We start from the raw sequence: 17,008 nt of genomic DNA on the forward strand, positions 1-17,008 counted from the left end.
CTTTGTTTTAGAAGTCCCACTGTGTAACTTGAGCTACTCGTATACTATCAGCCATTAGAGTGCAGTGGCTGTCGGTCGTCTAGGAAATGCGACGTTTTCCTCTTTTTTTTCCGACGTTTTGGAGGAAAGTTTAGATGTAAATGGATAATTAAATTTCTGAGAAGACTACAAGAAGGACATTAGCGGTTTCTTGACTTTAAAAACTTGAAAATATTGAAAAAATGGATGCGCACACGTACACAAGTGCAAATTTACCAAAGACAGTTCAATACATGCGATGTTGTAAAAGCGTAAAGTACGATAATGTGTAGAACATTAATTGGAAACCGTTATTTGCGTTAATTTCAGTTAGAATTCTACTAAAACAATTAGATTAAATGCTCTCGATTTCTATGAGGCGATAGTTGTTTCGGCCTTCGGCCTCATCAACTATCACCTCATAGAAATCTCGAGCTCATAATCTAATTGTTAATCAGCGTGCAGTAGCTCAGTGTGGTCGGAAAAATTGCAACGTTTCCTCGTTTCTCCGAAGTTTTGAAAGAACAGTTAGAAAAATATGGATAATCAAATTCCTGGGAAGATTAAAAGGAGGGCATTACGGTCCACTGAATTAAAAAAACTTGAAATTTTTGAAAGAAACTGACAAGCGCCTTCGGCCTCATCAACCATCACCTCTTATAGTTCACCACTAAATTTTCTCCGATTCTAATTGGTTTAAATTGATCACGTTGCGATAGTGTTCATCCGCGGAGAGAAAGCTGTCAGAGGAAAATACCCGGATGGATAGTACTCGTTCGTGAATTTTGTTTATTTATTTATTTATTTATTTTGGAGACATCAAGTCTTGGATATTTATTAAAGTTGCTCAGCCCAGCGAATTCTGTTTCGTCTGAGCTGTATGGACTAGGAGCGTTTGTTAGAACAAGGGCGCTTATTGAAACAGGGATGTTTATTACAAAAACAATCTCAGCCAGTCCCTTCTCCGAGCCCTTCCAGTCACGGTCAGACCCTACCAGCCGGAACCTGTTCACAGGCTGGGGGAGGACTGGAGGAGCGTTTGTTTGGTAGCGCTTGCGGGATAATATTAATACGTAGAATAGAAACTATTTGAGACAGGAAATTCTTAGAAACACAATGATAGACACACGTAAATTACTTACAAGCGGCTTTCGACATTTCTCCGAAAATGGTAACCCCGATTGTCGGGGAGGAGCCATGAAACAAAAAAATGTCTCGAAGGACTGAAAAATGTACCCTGGATTGGTCGCGTTCTATCTACTCACATCAACAAGTTGCCACGTAACCAGCGTGGTTGCCCCGACGGTGTAGTGGACACGAAGTTTTTCTTTCATTTCAGAGACGAGTGTCGAAAGCCGCTTGACAAATTGCACTGTTATCAAAAGGGGTCATTAAGGTAATTACGTATGAGGTTATGCGAAAATCGCATAAATGATCTGGCACCGCACACGTTTGTTTCATTGGACATCAGTCTCTTGACTCGATTCTAAAATTCGGTCTACCGCGAGCTGCGCATTGTAAATACAATCGTTGACACTAACTCCACTGTACGACGCACCGATCAGAGTCAGCGGTAACTTGCGCCGCTCAATAAAGTCAAAACTGTTCCTAACACGGTCGGAATGTCCTAGGGTGTACTGCGGGATACAGTCACGCTGAATGGTCACCAAGCAACTCGTTGGTTTACTGCGGATGCCAAGGGTCTTTTCTGCGGCTTCTTGAGCGACGCTTTGGAGGTGATCTGGGGCGACTGAGTCAGGATGTCCAAATAAGGAATTAAACCAGTGACCTCCCATCATGACCTGCGAGGAAACAAGATGGCATGGAAATAAGAGAGAAATGGCAAAAGAGACATTTATCTTTAAATGTTAATAAGGAAGCGTGGAAGGTTTGGCTGACCAACATAATGTAGATTATCATTTTCCACATCTATTCTAAATGTATGACGTCAGCTTGCTTCAATCAACACGGGTAACTTTACTTAGCAACACCACTTCTGAAAACACGGCAGTGTCAAGTTTCATTTCCTTGCCAGACTGACTTAACCTAACGTAGGACTAGAAGTAGAGTTTTATATCTGCACCAAAAGACCCATTGACGAGATTAAGAACAAAAATCTAATGAACAGAGCGAAAATGTGGCGCTCATAGGGTAACTTGTGGGTATGTCCAAGTGTCGAGGAGTACTCCCTTATATGGGCTATAACTATAGGTATGCGCGGCCCCAAAGGCTATGGGTTTTTAGCCGTTTCAAATGGTCAGAAATAGGGTATCGATTTTGGCCATTTTGGTCCCAAATAGGGCATGGGTTTTGCACTCTATTTTTGAACTGTGTATTGCTTTTAGAAGAAGTTACTTTTTCATCATTATCAATAAGACTATCAACAAAAGCACTTTAAAATGCCTTAAGCGTCAGTCTGAACTAGGGAACTAATTCTATGGCAGGTCTGAAACAGGGTATTGATTTCAGGTTCAGGTCTTAGATAATGTATCGAATTTTTGGTCAGGTCATAAACAGAGTAGGGAAAATCGCAAATTTTGGTTTTAAATAGTGTAAGTGTTCTGGGAAGCGGGCGGCCATCTCCCCCTCCCCCTCGCTCGCGTCCAAGCGAATCCAAGTGCAATTGAAACTTACAGTTATCCTTGTGGTTTTTCCGCTGCGCCTGTCATTTTCAGGGAAAGCACAGGAATCAAAGATAATCCCGAGAACTTGAAGTGGTTCAGAGGAAGGAACCAAATATCCGAAACCTTCTACAGGCACGACACTTCCCTCGTATTCCAGATTGACAACACCCACTGTTGTGTTATGAATATTTTTCAGCTCAGATGCGAGTCCTTCCCAGTCCTCTGGTAGAATGTTAGCGAGTGTCTGTGCTGGTATGCCACTTATCACGTGATCTACTGTTATCTTCTCGTTTGGCCATGCCACTGTCAGCCTGCCATCAGTGTTGAAATTCACTGCAGTACAGGGCGTGTTCATCTTGAAATCAACTCCTCGCTGCTTTAGTACTTCAAGTAATTTGTCACAGAGTGTTTGCAAACCACCTTGGAGCGACCATGTGCTCCAACGTTCCTCCTTGGCTCTCGTTGCTAACGGGCTCAGAACGGTGGTGTCAGGAGCTGAAGGATGAAAAAGAACCATAGACTAGCAGTGATCAATTCAATAATAGGCCAGTTTTAATATTTTGAAATTCTAACATATGGCTCTGAGGTTTACGGGACTAAACAGAAAATCACATTGAGGTTGAGGCAAGAATGAGTGATTCCAGAAAATATCGCTACTTTACCACATTTCAGTTCCTTCGTTTTACTCCCCTAAGTCTCAGCGCCATCTTGGAATTTAAATATATTGAAATTTGCCCTTTAGAAAAGGTGAGCTAAGTGACCGAGTAAGTAATTATAGCAAACACAAGAGACGGTTTTTCATCAGGATATCCAAACACCAAGAAGAGAGTTGAAAATATGACGCACAGCAGAGTATTTCTGACAAAATTTGAGGTGTTTGGATAGCCGATGAAACACTGTCTTGAGTGTTTTCAAGATATATCTTCTCGATTAAAACAAACACTACGGAGTAAACGGAGAAGTAAACTCGTCAAAATCTATGCTAATTAAGACTGAGCATCCAAACCTCCTTCACGGTTGTGATTTTCTTTGAATTATTAACGAGTTTGAGAAATAAATAGCACACTTCCGATATTTGAAATGGCTCATATCTATTATTGATCCACTGGAATAACTGCTTTTTAAAGCTTATCTAGAACCCTTAAATGAATCCTTATCAAGAGGACAGGTTACAAAAACAAGTCCAGCCATTAACTCTTAGATACAGTATCGTCTTGATGTACAACCTAATTCTCAGCATTGATATGGAAAGAACTTTCAGCCAATCAGATAAAGATGACGACCTGATGGGTTCCAGTTTGAATCAACAAAGATCAGCCATGAGTTTCCTTATTAAATGTACCTTCTTTTGTAAAGAACACCCCTTTGATTATAGAGCCATGTTGATTCTCATACTGATACACAGGTGGGAAGCACGACTTGAGGCTCAACAAGCGAGTGTCTCCAGCAAAAATCCCTCGGCACAATGGGTCACTGAGATACTCTGCAACCTTCAAAAGAAACACTCACATGTGTGACATCAAATGAACACAGGGATAGTTTGTAAATCATGAGTTTAACATAAGCAATCAAGTGAATCAAGTAATTCAAGCTGATCATCTTTAAAAGCTTCCTCAATCATGGTCAATGTTTCCAGTATGACCTTGCATCCAGTTGGCAAAAAAAAATAAGGGGTACATAGTGCTTTCTATCAGATAATTGCTATCTAGTGATAAGTGACAATTGACCATGCTATGTTAGGCACAGTGAATGGTCATTCAAAAACTATGCGTCCTGCAGTCTTTTTTTTCACAAAGTTGTCTCGGAGGGTCGATTTTTTGAGGGCAACATGTGGAAGGAAGAATTGAGGTCTCAATTTGCTTGTTTGTATTTTTTAGTGACTTCTGAAGGTCTTAGAGTATGAATGTCTGGCACTCACTGGCTTTTAAAACACTTTGAAGTCGCAGTCTTGCATTATTGACGCAATTTCAAAAGTCAAAATCTAAGAATGACTTGGGCTTGCAATGAAAAATGCTAGACTTGCCTTCTTCCAGTCTCACATTTACATCCCTTATGCTATCCATTTGATAGTGATTTATCTGGTGTGTATAACATTGTTCATCCCTCAAACAACTGAGCCCTATCATAGCTATCTTGTCTGGGTTTTGGGTTGGCTTTTGCATGAGCAAGGTACAAGCCAGCAAAGGGGACCTGAAAAGAGAGCTTCCTCACAGGTATGCAGGGGTTTCAATAACAGCTGACAACTGGCAAAATTCACCATCTAAGTCAAACAAATTCTCCTAAATTTATAACACTGATTGTGGTAAAACTTGAACATGGTATGATGTAGTAAGTAGTTGGTAGTGCCGTTGAGTAAGCCAACTTTTCATACCAGTTTTGATAAAGTTCAAACCTCCACAAACGCAAGTAGTAATCAGCTTTACAGTGTCAAAAATCATGGACTGCATTTCCAATACAGTTCACCACCATTGTCACCGCCATTGTCTCAACTGAACACCAGTCTGTTAATTTACTGTTTTAAAATCTCAAGGCAAGGGTCACCTTTCCCCAGTGACCACTCAGTGCTGACCTAGGGATGCATGGCTGCTGTTGAGATGTTTAGCTGACCTACCCTTTCCTTTTCCAAGTTAAATAATAAAATAATTTTGACATCACATGTGCATACTCCAACGCACCCGTGACTCTCTACAGTTATTTTGTATTTGATCTTTTCAGATGTTGCTCAATTTTATTTACGGAACAAGGGCAGAGGTGATCAAGACAAGGTAATGACATGGGGGAGAAGACTAAAAAGTGTCATTTTTTCCAAAGAAGTCTACTCACTCATGCTTTATGCTTGCATCATTTGCACCCACGGAAAAAGAAAAAAAAAAAAAAAACTTCTAGCCATAATTTGTTGCTAGAAGTTAAAATAAAATGTCTATGGATAGACTAACCCAACTTTTGTTGGGAGCAGGGATGACGCAGTGGTGAGAGCACTTGCCTCCCACCAATGTGGCGCGGGTTTGATTCTGGCCCAGTGCCATATGTTGGTTGAGTATGTTGTTGGTTCTCGCCTTGCTCCGAGGGTTTTGCTCCGGGTTCTTTGGTTTTCATCCCTCCACAAAAACCAACACTGCAAATTCCATTCAACCAGGATAGAGGACCTACATGAAAACCAGCTAAGGCTGATGTGGCTTCCTCTCTAAATATTGTAATTTATTCTTATTCAAGGGTTTTGTTCACAGCAAATTAAGTCCAATAACATACACCATGAGTACCCTTTAAAAACACAGGCTTGCAAAGTCAATGAACATACATACCTCTTCATTCATTCTCCTTTTGAAAAAGTCATACACAGATTCATCAGTATCATCCTGCTTTCCTCTAACAAAGGGTTCCCTGAGTATTGTGGGTAATAATGGCTTTGAAAATAATGATTGTTTCTTGATTATGGAAATAACCCCTGATGGGAGCTGATGAAGCTTTCCTTGTGAATAAATAAATCTGCTCCTGGCAGCTGGGTGACTTGAAGGGACTGCGAGAATGCTACTTTCCAGTCCAAGATCATGAACCTGACAACAAACGAAACAATAACAGGCAAATCAAATGGTGAAGTATTTTATACTCCTACCACCTACCATTTGGTTTCTTTAATTTTTCATTTTTTAGTTCCTCCCAACAAGTTTTCATAGTTTTCAAACCAGGACTTGTTTTGAAACCAAGGCAACAGAGAACTCTGAAATAATCCATTCATTTTCTGAAAACTCACAATAACATTATGACTTTTCTGCAAGTTTTTAAACTTCTTTGTCTGTTGAGGAAAGCCAGCTTCACTGACTGAACTAAGCCAAGAGGGGACACAAGGAAAGCATACAAGCTCACGGTACAGAAAGATCAAAATGCCAATGCTTTGTCCCCCCCCCCCCCCCTAAAAAATAACCCAATTGTTCTGTATTCCTTAAGAAGATAGCCTTTGTTTTCAAAACTTCCTTAGCATAGCTGTTATTGCAATCATCAGTGGTGATATACAAACAATGTGAAAGGGTCAGTTGCTATTCAAGGTTGAACTGAACTTTGCACTTTGTTTTTGTCGTTAAGAAATAATCATTTAATAATAACAATAATTAATAACAGTAATTAACAATAATTTTAATAATGCATTTTTTAAATTTTTAAATAGTAATTTAGTGATATATTTTTAAATAATTTAACTTATAAAAGAATGCTTGATTGCAGACTTAACTGCAATAACAGTTGTTATTCAAAAGGTCCAACAACTTTGGCAGGTCATTCATAAAATCTTGTCAGTGAATGGAGGGAAAGGGTTGGGGTTGGATATAAAATGAAATGAAACTGAAATTTGATCACGGAGCACCCCTATGAGTGTTTCCATCTGACCACATACTTAACTACATGTATTCTTCAGTATCGTTCACACCATTCACTTTCATTTACACGTGTATGTCATAAAGCACTGCAGGACAAGGTGTTAACATTCCAATACATACAATTGGCCTCTCGTATTACGTAATAAGGGAATAAGCTAACTCCGGCTAACCCCTTACCCCCTTACGTCCACGCCCAGGAATGTCCCTAGTAAACCGCGAACTTACACTAGAGAAAAAGACCCAAAAATCTAAAATAACTAATAATCTTTCCATAAAATGTTGAACGCACAATTTTAAGCGTTGCTCTCCCAGCTTTTCCCACAGGCCTGATACTGCGTGGGCCCAACTCGAAAACTGTGCCATTCTCTCCGGTCAAACTTTGCATCCATCCCCCTGCCCGTCCGCTGGATTCAAGAACTGTTATGTTGCTTGGGTCTGTAACTTTATCCAAAAGGTGATAAGCAGCAGCTAGTCCCGAAATTCCTCCGCCAAGAATGGCAAATTTGCAGGGGGACAGCGATATTTGCCCTCCTTTAGCGACCGCCATGTTGGAAAAACGACGACGAGAGATCTGGGACTGCCGTGTATGTCCGCTGTGCGAATGAATCGCGGGCGTTGTCTTGTCAAGCTGGAAGGAGATCGGAAAGGACGTACCTGAAGTCATGTGCTTTTTTAAATAGTATTTCTCTTTTTCAGCATTTTCAGTTTGAAGCTTCCAAAAATTTGCAATGTGAGGGACCATCCAAGCTCTGAAATGGTTAGCTTAAGTGGAGAGCACGGACAAGGGGTAAGTCGTTAGATTTTCTGTGTTAAGAAGAAGTAGAAGTCGCTACATCACCTCGTGTATGTTTTTTTCTTAGTGTTTCGTTCGTGTTTCGCTTTTTTTCGGAGATATCCTTGCATTGTATAGTCATATCTGTTTGGAACTACTTCCCTCTTTTTTGTCTTCAAATTTGAATGGTTTCCACAGCTCAGGTGTACCAAGCTCGCAAATGAGCTCCCCTCTACATGCATGTACAGTGCATCCAGTAGTAAGTTTGTATGTACTCAGGTTACGCAACAGTCCAAATGCAGTGTATAAAGATTTGTTCGGGAAAAACGGTCATCTTTCTTAAGCCCTAAAAACTGCGAAGGAGTATGGATAAAAATAAACCTACCTTGCTACAAGCGCGTGTTTCCAAATGTTTCCTGTGAGGTTTGTAGGTTGCCGGTTTTAATGCTTGACTGCTCTGACCTCTATATCCTTTCCGAAGATTGGGCTCTAGCTCTCAATAAACCCAGCCGATTGAGTCCACTGAAGGAAGACGGCCCTAAAATCGCTACCAAATTCTCCAATTGCCTTGAGATTCCACATACCAGTCCATATCATCATGGACAACAGTTTTCCTTCACGTTCCTGTTCTTCATTGGAGGTTCGGCTACACTGAGAAGGAATTACAGGCCACTGATAGTTGCAAAAGGCTTTCTTGAGAGCCGCTGGATGAGGCCTTATACGAATATGTTGTGTTCTCAAAAAGTTCAAATTACCCACACTCGGGGTGGGTGGAAGTATACAAAGTTAAACTGATGATGTCATTGGGAGCAAATGTAGGCTCACTCACCCCGACTGTCAGTAATATGTAGCTTTCAAGAATGTGACCTTTGCGTAACGCCTCCTCTGACAGCCCTTAATGAAACCTTTTGACAGAACTGGCGGCCATAAATTCCATGTCAGAGTCAGTGAACCCTTGTTTGAAGAACAGCAACATGAAGGAAAACTATTGTCTGTAATGTACTGTATGTCAAATTTCCAAATTCCAGCCATTTTCCTTCATTGGACTTGTTTGACTGGGGTCACTTGAAGTGCCCAATCTAGGAAAAGGTTATATAGAGGACAAAATATTGAGGTTGAAAACCACCTAACTGGCTATAAATCAGCCAAGAAACCTCACAGGAAACAATACAACACACATCTGAAGTAAGGTACATGTGGGTTATTTCTGTTCATACTCCTTCATATTTTTTAGGCTTAAGAGTATAACCATTTTTTCCAGACAAATATCACAAATCCGTGAATTTCTACTGTTACATAACCCGAGTACTACTGTGTGTACAGGGACGCTCATTTATGTGCTTGGTTCACCTGTGGTGTTTCTAAAATTCTCAACACATGGTAGCACTTGGTTTTTAAGTGCAGAGCCACAAGTTTGCTGCTGTGACTTGACTTAGATCCATGTCTTCTAGGGAAGGAAATGGGCTGGAAATTCTTCTACGCAGTACCATCGGCCAAGGGCAGCTGCTGCCCCTTCGTTCCTTTATTTATAATCCCCTGCTCCACGGTCCTTCTGTGCAATTATGCATAGCTAGCAGGGTATTGCATCCACAAGTGCTTTGTCTCATTGTTGGAGTATTCTACATGTACATGTAATGTGGGTAGCCAAGCCACGGGGGAAATAGGGAGAAGTCGAGTAGAGATTCTGCTTGCTTTTATCCAAAGGGAGTGTAGACAGAGATTGTGTGGTCATGTCCATCACATTTTAATTAGACTGTGGGTAAAGGGTTAAGTCTACAGGTTCTTCCTTTTCAACAATGTCTGACACAGAACACAAACATACAAACACCTGTAAGACAGGCAGAGTGAAACATTTTTCTACTAGAATTCAAAAGGAAAATTGCATAATGTCTTGCTTTTATAGTTGGGCACAGCCTTGATATCCAGTTTCTTATTTTCTGCTGACTTTTAATAGGGTAATTTCTTCAATCGTGAAGACAGTGCTCCTGGACAGTTTTCTCAATCCCAAGAAGAGGTTTTGGCCGGTGATACAGCATCTCTGGGTCTCATACCAGAGACAAAGTTTCACCCACTTCATACAGCATGGATTGCTATTTTACAGCTGTTCCTCTTCGTAAGTGCATAATACAGAAACTTGAGAACCCAGGGACACATGTAGTATTGTTTATCCCTTTATCTGAACAAAGAAAATAAAACCTGCATTTAGTTTGATAAATTTTGAACCAAAAGCAAATATAAACTACTGTATATATGTTGAACAATGTTTATGTAGCCCTTGCTAATATTTTCGTAATTAACTCACATTTTTAGATATATACTCTTGCATACTGGGTATGTAAGAAATTAAATTTTCTCTTATATTTTCAGCATAGTGAGTTTATATATAATTATTATATTAAAGATAACATAAATTCTGATTTTGTATTATTATTATTATTATTATTATTTATTTATTGATTTTATTATCATAATTATTCTTTTTTCCTTTTTTGCAGATTGCCTATGAAACCATGCAATTTATAGTTCCTAATGGACACCTAATGCATCATGTTTCTTTATCACTTGGAGGTACAGATCCTCCATTCAGCTTCCTGGTCGTGGTACATGTTGGGTTATGGGTCATCATATTTGTCTCAGACAGAGTTTTACAGCATCTGCATCACCAGTCTCAAGCAAAAGGCTACTTGGAATTCTTCCGGGAGACTAAGGAATTGAGGAGAATTCCATATGCCATTTTATCAATAGGTACAGCTGTATGTGTGACGACTAATTTTCTCATGTTCATTTATTTTATGAGACTTTCTCTTTGAAAAGGCCTTAAAGGAAATTTTTACTCTGAATTTTGCTGATGAGATCTTATAATTAATTACATGTACAGTACTTGACACTACGGGAGAAAATCTGATATTGATAATACAACCTGCGATTCATGAAAAACATTTTAAATCTGAGAAAATGATTTTTAATGATACAAGAGTTGCCTAATTCACCATTAAATGGGCTGTGAAGGGTCATGTATTTTGTACATGTATTTTGTGTTCCTCCTGTTCCCTGGCTGCCTTGTGATTCTGCAGACAAGGAGTCCTAGAATATTCATGCTGAGTTGCCTTAAAAGGTCTTTTTAATTTTAATAGTCCTTGAAAACAATGTTGTGAAAGTTGTATAAACCATGCATAACTTTGGTTTGTGAAATTCCAGGGTTCACAATAGGGCCTAGTGGTTCGAAGTATGATCACAATAAGATTAATGCCAACTTAATCAGGGCAGGAAAAAATTTGAAATCTACTTGCCACGTTGGCCAGTACATTTCTGTTTTCAGTTGCCTCAATTAAAGTATTACTTTCCAAATAGGCATGCAACGAATGTGATAGGATTTTAAATTAATCCATGCTTTCAACTCTATGTTTTGCTCATCTTGCAGTCATAAATTTTGAAATTGTTTTGGATTGAAAATTATCACCAACAAGACTGCTGAGGCTAATTTCACTTGCCCACCAAAACTTCCATTTTCACTGGCCCAAGGGCAAAATTTACTTGCCCCAGGGAATCGGACCTGGGCTTTTCCCCGCCTGACTTTGTATATTAAGATCTCACAAACATAATCAGTTTAAAAAGTTTACTTGATCGACTGTTGATTGACCTTTGATCGGCACTTGCGCGATATTCAATCGACATCTCAGTCGACAGTTGGTCAATAGCCAACTAATTTTCGCAGACATGCCACTGAATGTTGATTGATACATATGAATTGGTCAACACTCAACTGACTATCGACCGACTGCCAATTGAGTGTCAATCAGGTGTGGATCGAGAACTGATGTTGATTGAGTGTCAACTGTGTTGACCAAGTTACACATGATCCATAGAGTTTAAGATAGCAGGGGATCGCCATCTACACAGACTCTCCTTCGTGATCTCAATCAGCTACTCTGCTTGATTATCTGTTTCTTTGTGATGGATGGTAAAATAAGTCACCTACCACAATAATAAAGCTGCTTCTGTACAATCATGACCCTCAACTCTGAAATCAGTTTAAAAGTCGCAAATAATGATTTCGTTTGGTATTATTTTCCATTGTCTTTCATTTTCCTTTGATTTAAAGTGTACCTCTTATTAATGTCCTGTAAAAAATTATTACTAGTTAAGATATCTGTAACAAGAGCGAGTGTTTTAAGTTATTACTATTATTGATATATATTTCTATCTTCTTTCAGGAAATGCTGTGCTGTTGATTATATTTGCTGTCATAGGTCACGACGCTAAAAGGTCTAACAGGGGTGGCCTGGCACTATACAATATTCTGCAGATTATATTCACTGTTGAGTTCATCCTCTGTGTGCCTGGGATTCTATGGTACTTAGGTACTGACTGTATATTATTGAGGAATAGACCATTTTGCAGTTCTGTGAAATGTAACCAAGCCTCTGCATGGAAGTGAGATTTGGGTTGACCTTGTGACGATGAGCAGAAACCACTTTGCATGAAAACTTAACAAGCTGACGTCAATTTTTCATGTGTCTGGCCTGTTACTGATCATGAATTTTGTCATGACGTTGTCAAAGTAGTCTGCAGATCCACTCAGTAGCTGTGGATCACCAAGTGGATCCGCCAACTACTTTGACAATGTTATGATGAAATTCATCGTCAATAACAGGACAGACCCATGAAAAACGGATGCCAATTTGTTTTTTTATGTTAACAAATTGTCAAATTGTCTGCTCTCACTCATTGACGCATCGCATAAATTATAAAGCAATGTGCCTGCCTGCTTATTGACAATGAAAATTAGCCACTAAGCACGCGAGAATTTCTGCAGTTATCGTAAAAATGATAATTTACATTTGAAAAGTAGCATAACAAAGTCTATCATAACAAGTCAACTGTAGCTTCATTTCTGGTCAAGAGCCTGATCACTAAGCACAGAACTATACACTGTATAATTATCTGCCATATTTTAATTAAGAAATAGAAAGTTACACTCTGTAAGAAAGCCCTAGCCAGCTAGCTAAACCCTAAACCCTAACACTACTTCACTACTCACTATCTATTACAGAATAGATAGTGAGTAGCGTAGCCAATCAGCGAACAGCATTCGTGATAGAGCGCTAGTGGATTTATACTAAAACTTGATAGGAACACAGAACCAAAGTGGCATTGCAACAAAGGGATTTCACATTTTAACAATCAAAATAAATGAGTCACAGTCACTTTCCTTTCTTTTTTCTAATTGTGTTTTCTAAAAGAACTGCAGAAAACATTTTGGCCGTTTTTATGCCGAGTTTTGGAAACACTCATGACAGTTTGAGAGAATTCAAATTAAGAAATTGATGCCAGTTTTTTATGTGTCTGTCCCCTTATTGATGATAAATTGCATCATAACATTGTCAAAGTGGCTGTGGAACCACAAGCCACAGGCGGGTGGTTCCGCAGTAAACTTTGACAATGTTATGACGAAATTTATCATCAATAAGAGGACAGACGCATAAAAAACTGACGTCAATTTGTTTTTTACAATAACAAGACCCCAAAATGGTCAAATGCCGGGAATAAATGGGGGGGGGGGGGGGGGGGGGAAAGACGCCATAAACTTGCCGTAAAAAAAGATAAGTGAATTTTATTCAAAATGACGCGAATATTGTCAATAGCTTTTCTCGCTTTTGGCTACTTAAAAAAGTCTCTAAAATATCATTGGTTAAAATGTTGACAGTTGGACAGCTGAAAGTCGAACTTGAAAGCTTTCATAAATTAAAATTTTATCTGTCTGTACTCTTGTTGATGATGAAAATAAGCCAATCAGCACGCGAGAAATCAGACAGTTACATGTATTGTAAAAATAGCTCTTGCCGATTCCTCCGCTTTTGTCTCTGTATAATACTGATCAGTCAATTCCAGCAATGCCCTATCCCTCCCCCCCCCCCCCCCCCAACCCACTTGGCAATAACCAGGCACTTGCTGACATCTTAATTCCTAGGGTGAAGCAGTTTTGAGCAGTTTCTACATTCTGATCAGCCCAGGGGCGGGGAATTTGTCGTCTTGTTTGCTCTTACCCTGGGGGTACTTCACCCACTTGCTTGTCCTACACCAAAGAATATCCCATTTTAAAAAAAAAAGTGTTAATGCCCAGGGGTTTGCCCAGGCGGGGCGGGGGTAGGGTTGAAGGACAGTACTGGAATTGACTGATGCATGTAACTTGATAGAAACACGGAAAACCTTGTCTTCTGTACACTGTATGCCTCGAGTATCCAAATAATTACAACGTTACCTGTAACTTGGTACTTATTTTTTCTGTATTTTCTCCTAACAGTAAAAGTTCTCAAGTTCAATAGAAGAAGACCTCTTCCAGATGCCGAAGACTCAGACTTCCAGAACACTTACCTCGGCAACGGCATATCAAACTCAGTAACTGTGACAGGATACAGGTCAGCATTTAAATCAATTTTTGGGGGGAAAAATGTATAATATCGAAAAATTTATGGTATTACATGGTAGCACTTTTTAATTGCTTTCGTTTGAATGGTCACGCAGTAGGGTTTTGTTCACGGATTAGTAGTTGTAATTATTCAGCTCGCCAAAGTACTCTTGCATAGCTTTCACTTGAATAGTCATAAACTGCAGGGCTTTGCACACTGACGTAAAAATAGGAACCACCTTCCACAACATGTTAAACAACACCACGTGAATTGGATTCATTCAGGAGCTTTTATCCGAATAGCCTGCGTCGCTGGCGGTCAGATGGGAAGGAACGGGAAACGAGAAGCGCGAAGCTTTCTGACTCCCTTGTGAATGCCCGCCAGGCACGCTTTTGTCCGAATGGTCACACACTAGGGTTTCATAAACAGACGTAAAAGAAAGAGCCACTTTGCACAACGTAACAAACAGTACCACATGAAAGAACTACCCGAGAGTTTTCTTTTAAATGGTCACATGTCATAGTGATTTCTTCACAGATTCTAAAGTTCGAACAAGTGTGTAAGTAGGGAATCAGGCAATGGGATTTTGAAGGGAAAAAAAACAGTTAACTGGTAGCAAGCGTAGGAAATATAGCGTAAGCCAATCACGACTGAGTTTGATTTAGCATCAAACTGAGGAATAAACTTAGTTCTGATTTAAGAGAGCAGTGCGCGAAGTTTAGTGTCTGAGCTCACGAGACGCAAAAAGTAAAAAGCGACTCTCAAACTGGTTTAACACAACTGAGTTTGTAACTGAGAATCGTTGCATGATAGCCGGACATGTTTATCAGTGATTTTTAACGAAGGAAATGAGATTTTTTGCACAGGCTTGCCGTCATCTCGAATTCTTCGCTCATGGTAATCTTGCGTTTATACTGACTGATTCAAATTCCATCTCTTAGGGACAATGATTACTTAGACGAAGTCCTGGAAAAACAAGCGGACATGATTCGTTATCTACAGCAACACAATGCCAACCTGGGAAAACGGCTTATGAAGCTCACTGCACAGCAAAGCCGGAGCAGCCTGAATACAATGTAATTTGAGAATGCAGTTTGATAAAAATGGTTTCACAAAATTTCCCTTCCTTTCCGCCTTTAGTCGACTAAACAGAGACTCTTTAGGCTCGTCACGCAATCTTTCATCCGAGTTCGTGACTATCTCGCCCAGTGAATTAACAAACGTCTGACTACGTGCGCTCAATTCGTTTTCCGGTCGAAGAGCTCCTGAGATCCGACAATGAAGTTTCCTTACTGTTGACCTAGCCCTGGAGAAATCCTTGTACAACCTTCTCTCCCACGGTCCTTCATCTTAAGGAGCCACGTGCTTCTCGAAAATATTGGTCAGTCGCAATCCCTACATCAGAAAGAAGTAGTGTTCCGGCTCCAATGTGCAAAAATTGTCCTCGGGCTGAAAGAAACCACACGAAAAAAAAGTCGGGAGCTTATCAGCAACCGGACTCTTAATAGGAAACAAATGTGGTTAAGAATTGGTTGAGATGCTCCAACTGATTAGTTTTTTACGATTACGGTCTTCAAAGCTTGAAGCGAAAGGGTATAACGTGCACTTTGTGTGTACAATTTTTGATTTGCAGCGACTGTGGTTAAATTAAGTCACGCACATGACCTCACGTAAATTTTTGCGGAAACGGAAAATCGCACACTTTACAGTGAGTAAGCACACAAAGAAAGAAAAAAAAAAGCAAAAAGTGCAGTTTTTTCAGGAGAAAAGTGTAAAGGTTGCTTTTATCAGATTTTTAACGACACAGCCTTGTGCATCAAATTGGATCATGTGTAGCAAAAATTCAACACATGATGGGTTTTTTTTTAACAAATTGGCGTCGGTTTTTCATGCGTCTGTCGTGTTATTGATCATGAATTTCGTCATAACATTGTCAAAGTGGCTATGGATCCGCAGACTACTTTGACAATGCCGTGACGAAATTCATTGTCAATAACAGGACAGACGCATGAGAAACTGGAGAAAATTTGTTTTCTACAATACAAAATTGTCTGATCTCGCTCTTTGCGCGAACATCGCATAAATTGTAAGTTCATATGTCTGTCCTTTTATTGATAATGAAAATTTGCCTATGAACGCCTGAGAATTTTGCAGTTATTGTTAAGAGAATTTTGTGTGATACAAGTAGGCGCGACCTTCCAGTCTGCCTGGGGTTGAAGAAATTAGAAAGACTTAAGAAACGTAAGACTCGCGGGCAACTCTGCTTCTCCAAATAACTGCAAATAAATGTCTTTTGCTGAGGTCGCGATTCTTTTGGTCAACACTAAGAATCGAGGTGGCGACTTTTGTAAATGAGGCGTAATTAACTACCATTCAAAGTAATTTTATAGTAGTTTAATAAAGTTCAAAAGAAGACACTTGAGAAAAGTAATTTGATTAATTTCTAATAATTGAATTATTAAAAACGAGAAATTTATCGAGTGGCAATAATATGCTCGCCGTACAAATCATCACCATCAGTTTTGTATTTCACAGTAGATTTATAATCCTGCATGTTGTAGCTGAGCTTCGCCTGGGAATTAATGTTCAGTGCATGTTCCAGCTGAGCTTCGCCTGGAAATTAATGGCCAGTGCTTGTTCTTTGGCACTTGATTTCGTTGAAGTTTTTCAATGATTAATTATCCTGGTGGGCGCTTACAGACTTAGTTCTTTGAACAGTGGTGTGGGGATTTACAACGCCCTTTTCGAGCGTACCTTCATGTAAGAGTTACAGGGTGTCGTTGTGTACGAACACGTCTGTTCACATTGATCCCA

At 39.7% G+C, this 17,008-nt stretch overlaps 2 protein-coding genes across 2 annotated transcripts; one reads left to right on the plus strand and one right to left on the minus strand.

The window, feature by feature from the left end:
- Positions 1-812: 812 nt before the first annotated feature.
- Positions 813-7,754, minus strand: LOC145491877 (protoporphyrinogen oxidase-like). Its single transcript, XM_081471163.1, has 5 exons — positions 7,302-7,754; positions 5,945-6,196; positions 3,985-4,132; positions 2,653-3,137; positions 813-1,820 (listed from the first exon to the last, which is right to left on the minus strand). Exons 1-5 carry the CDS (start codon positions 7,752-7,754, stop codon positions 1,476-1,478), a joined length of 1,683 nt encoding a protein of 560 aa, XP_081327289.1. The 3' UTR covers positions 813-1,475.
- LOC145491879 (transmembrane protein 192-like) lies at positions 7,662-16,777 on the plus strand. Its single transcript, XM_081471165.1, has 6 exons — positions 7,662-7,799; positions 9,739-9,897; positions 10,280-10,529; positions 11,999-12,145; positions 14,089-14,203; positions 15,136-16,777. Exons 1-6 carry the CDS (start codon positions 7,767-7,769, stop codon positions 15,272-15,274), a joined length of 843 nt encoding a protein of 280 aa, XP_081327291.1. The 5' UTR covers positions 7,662-7,766; the 3' UTR covers positions 15,275-16,777.
- Positions 16,778-17,008: the final 231 nt, after the last annotated feature.

Source organism: Orbicella franksi, chromosome 7, assembly GCF_964199315.1.
Source record: "Orbicella franksi chromosome 7, jaOrbFran1.1, whole genome shotgun sequence".
Classification (NCBI taxonomy): domain Eukaryota; kingdom Metazoa; phylum Cnidaria; class Anthozoa; order Scleractinia; family Merulinidae; genus Orbicella; species Orbicella franksi.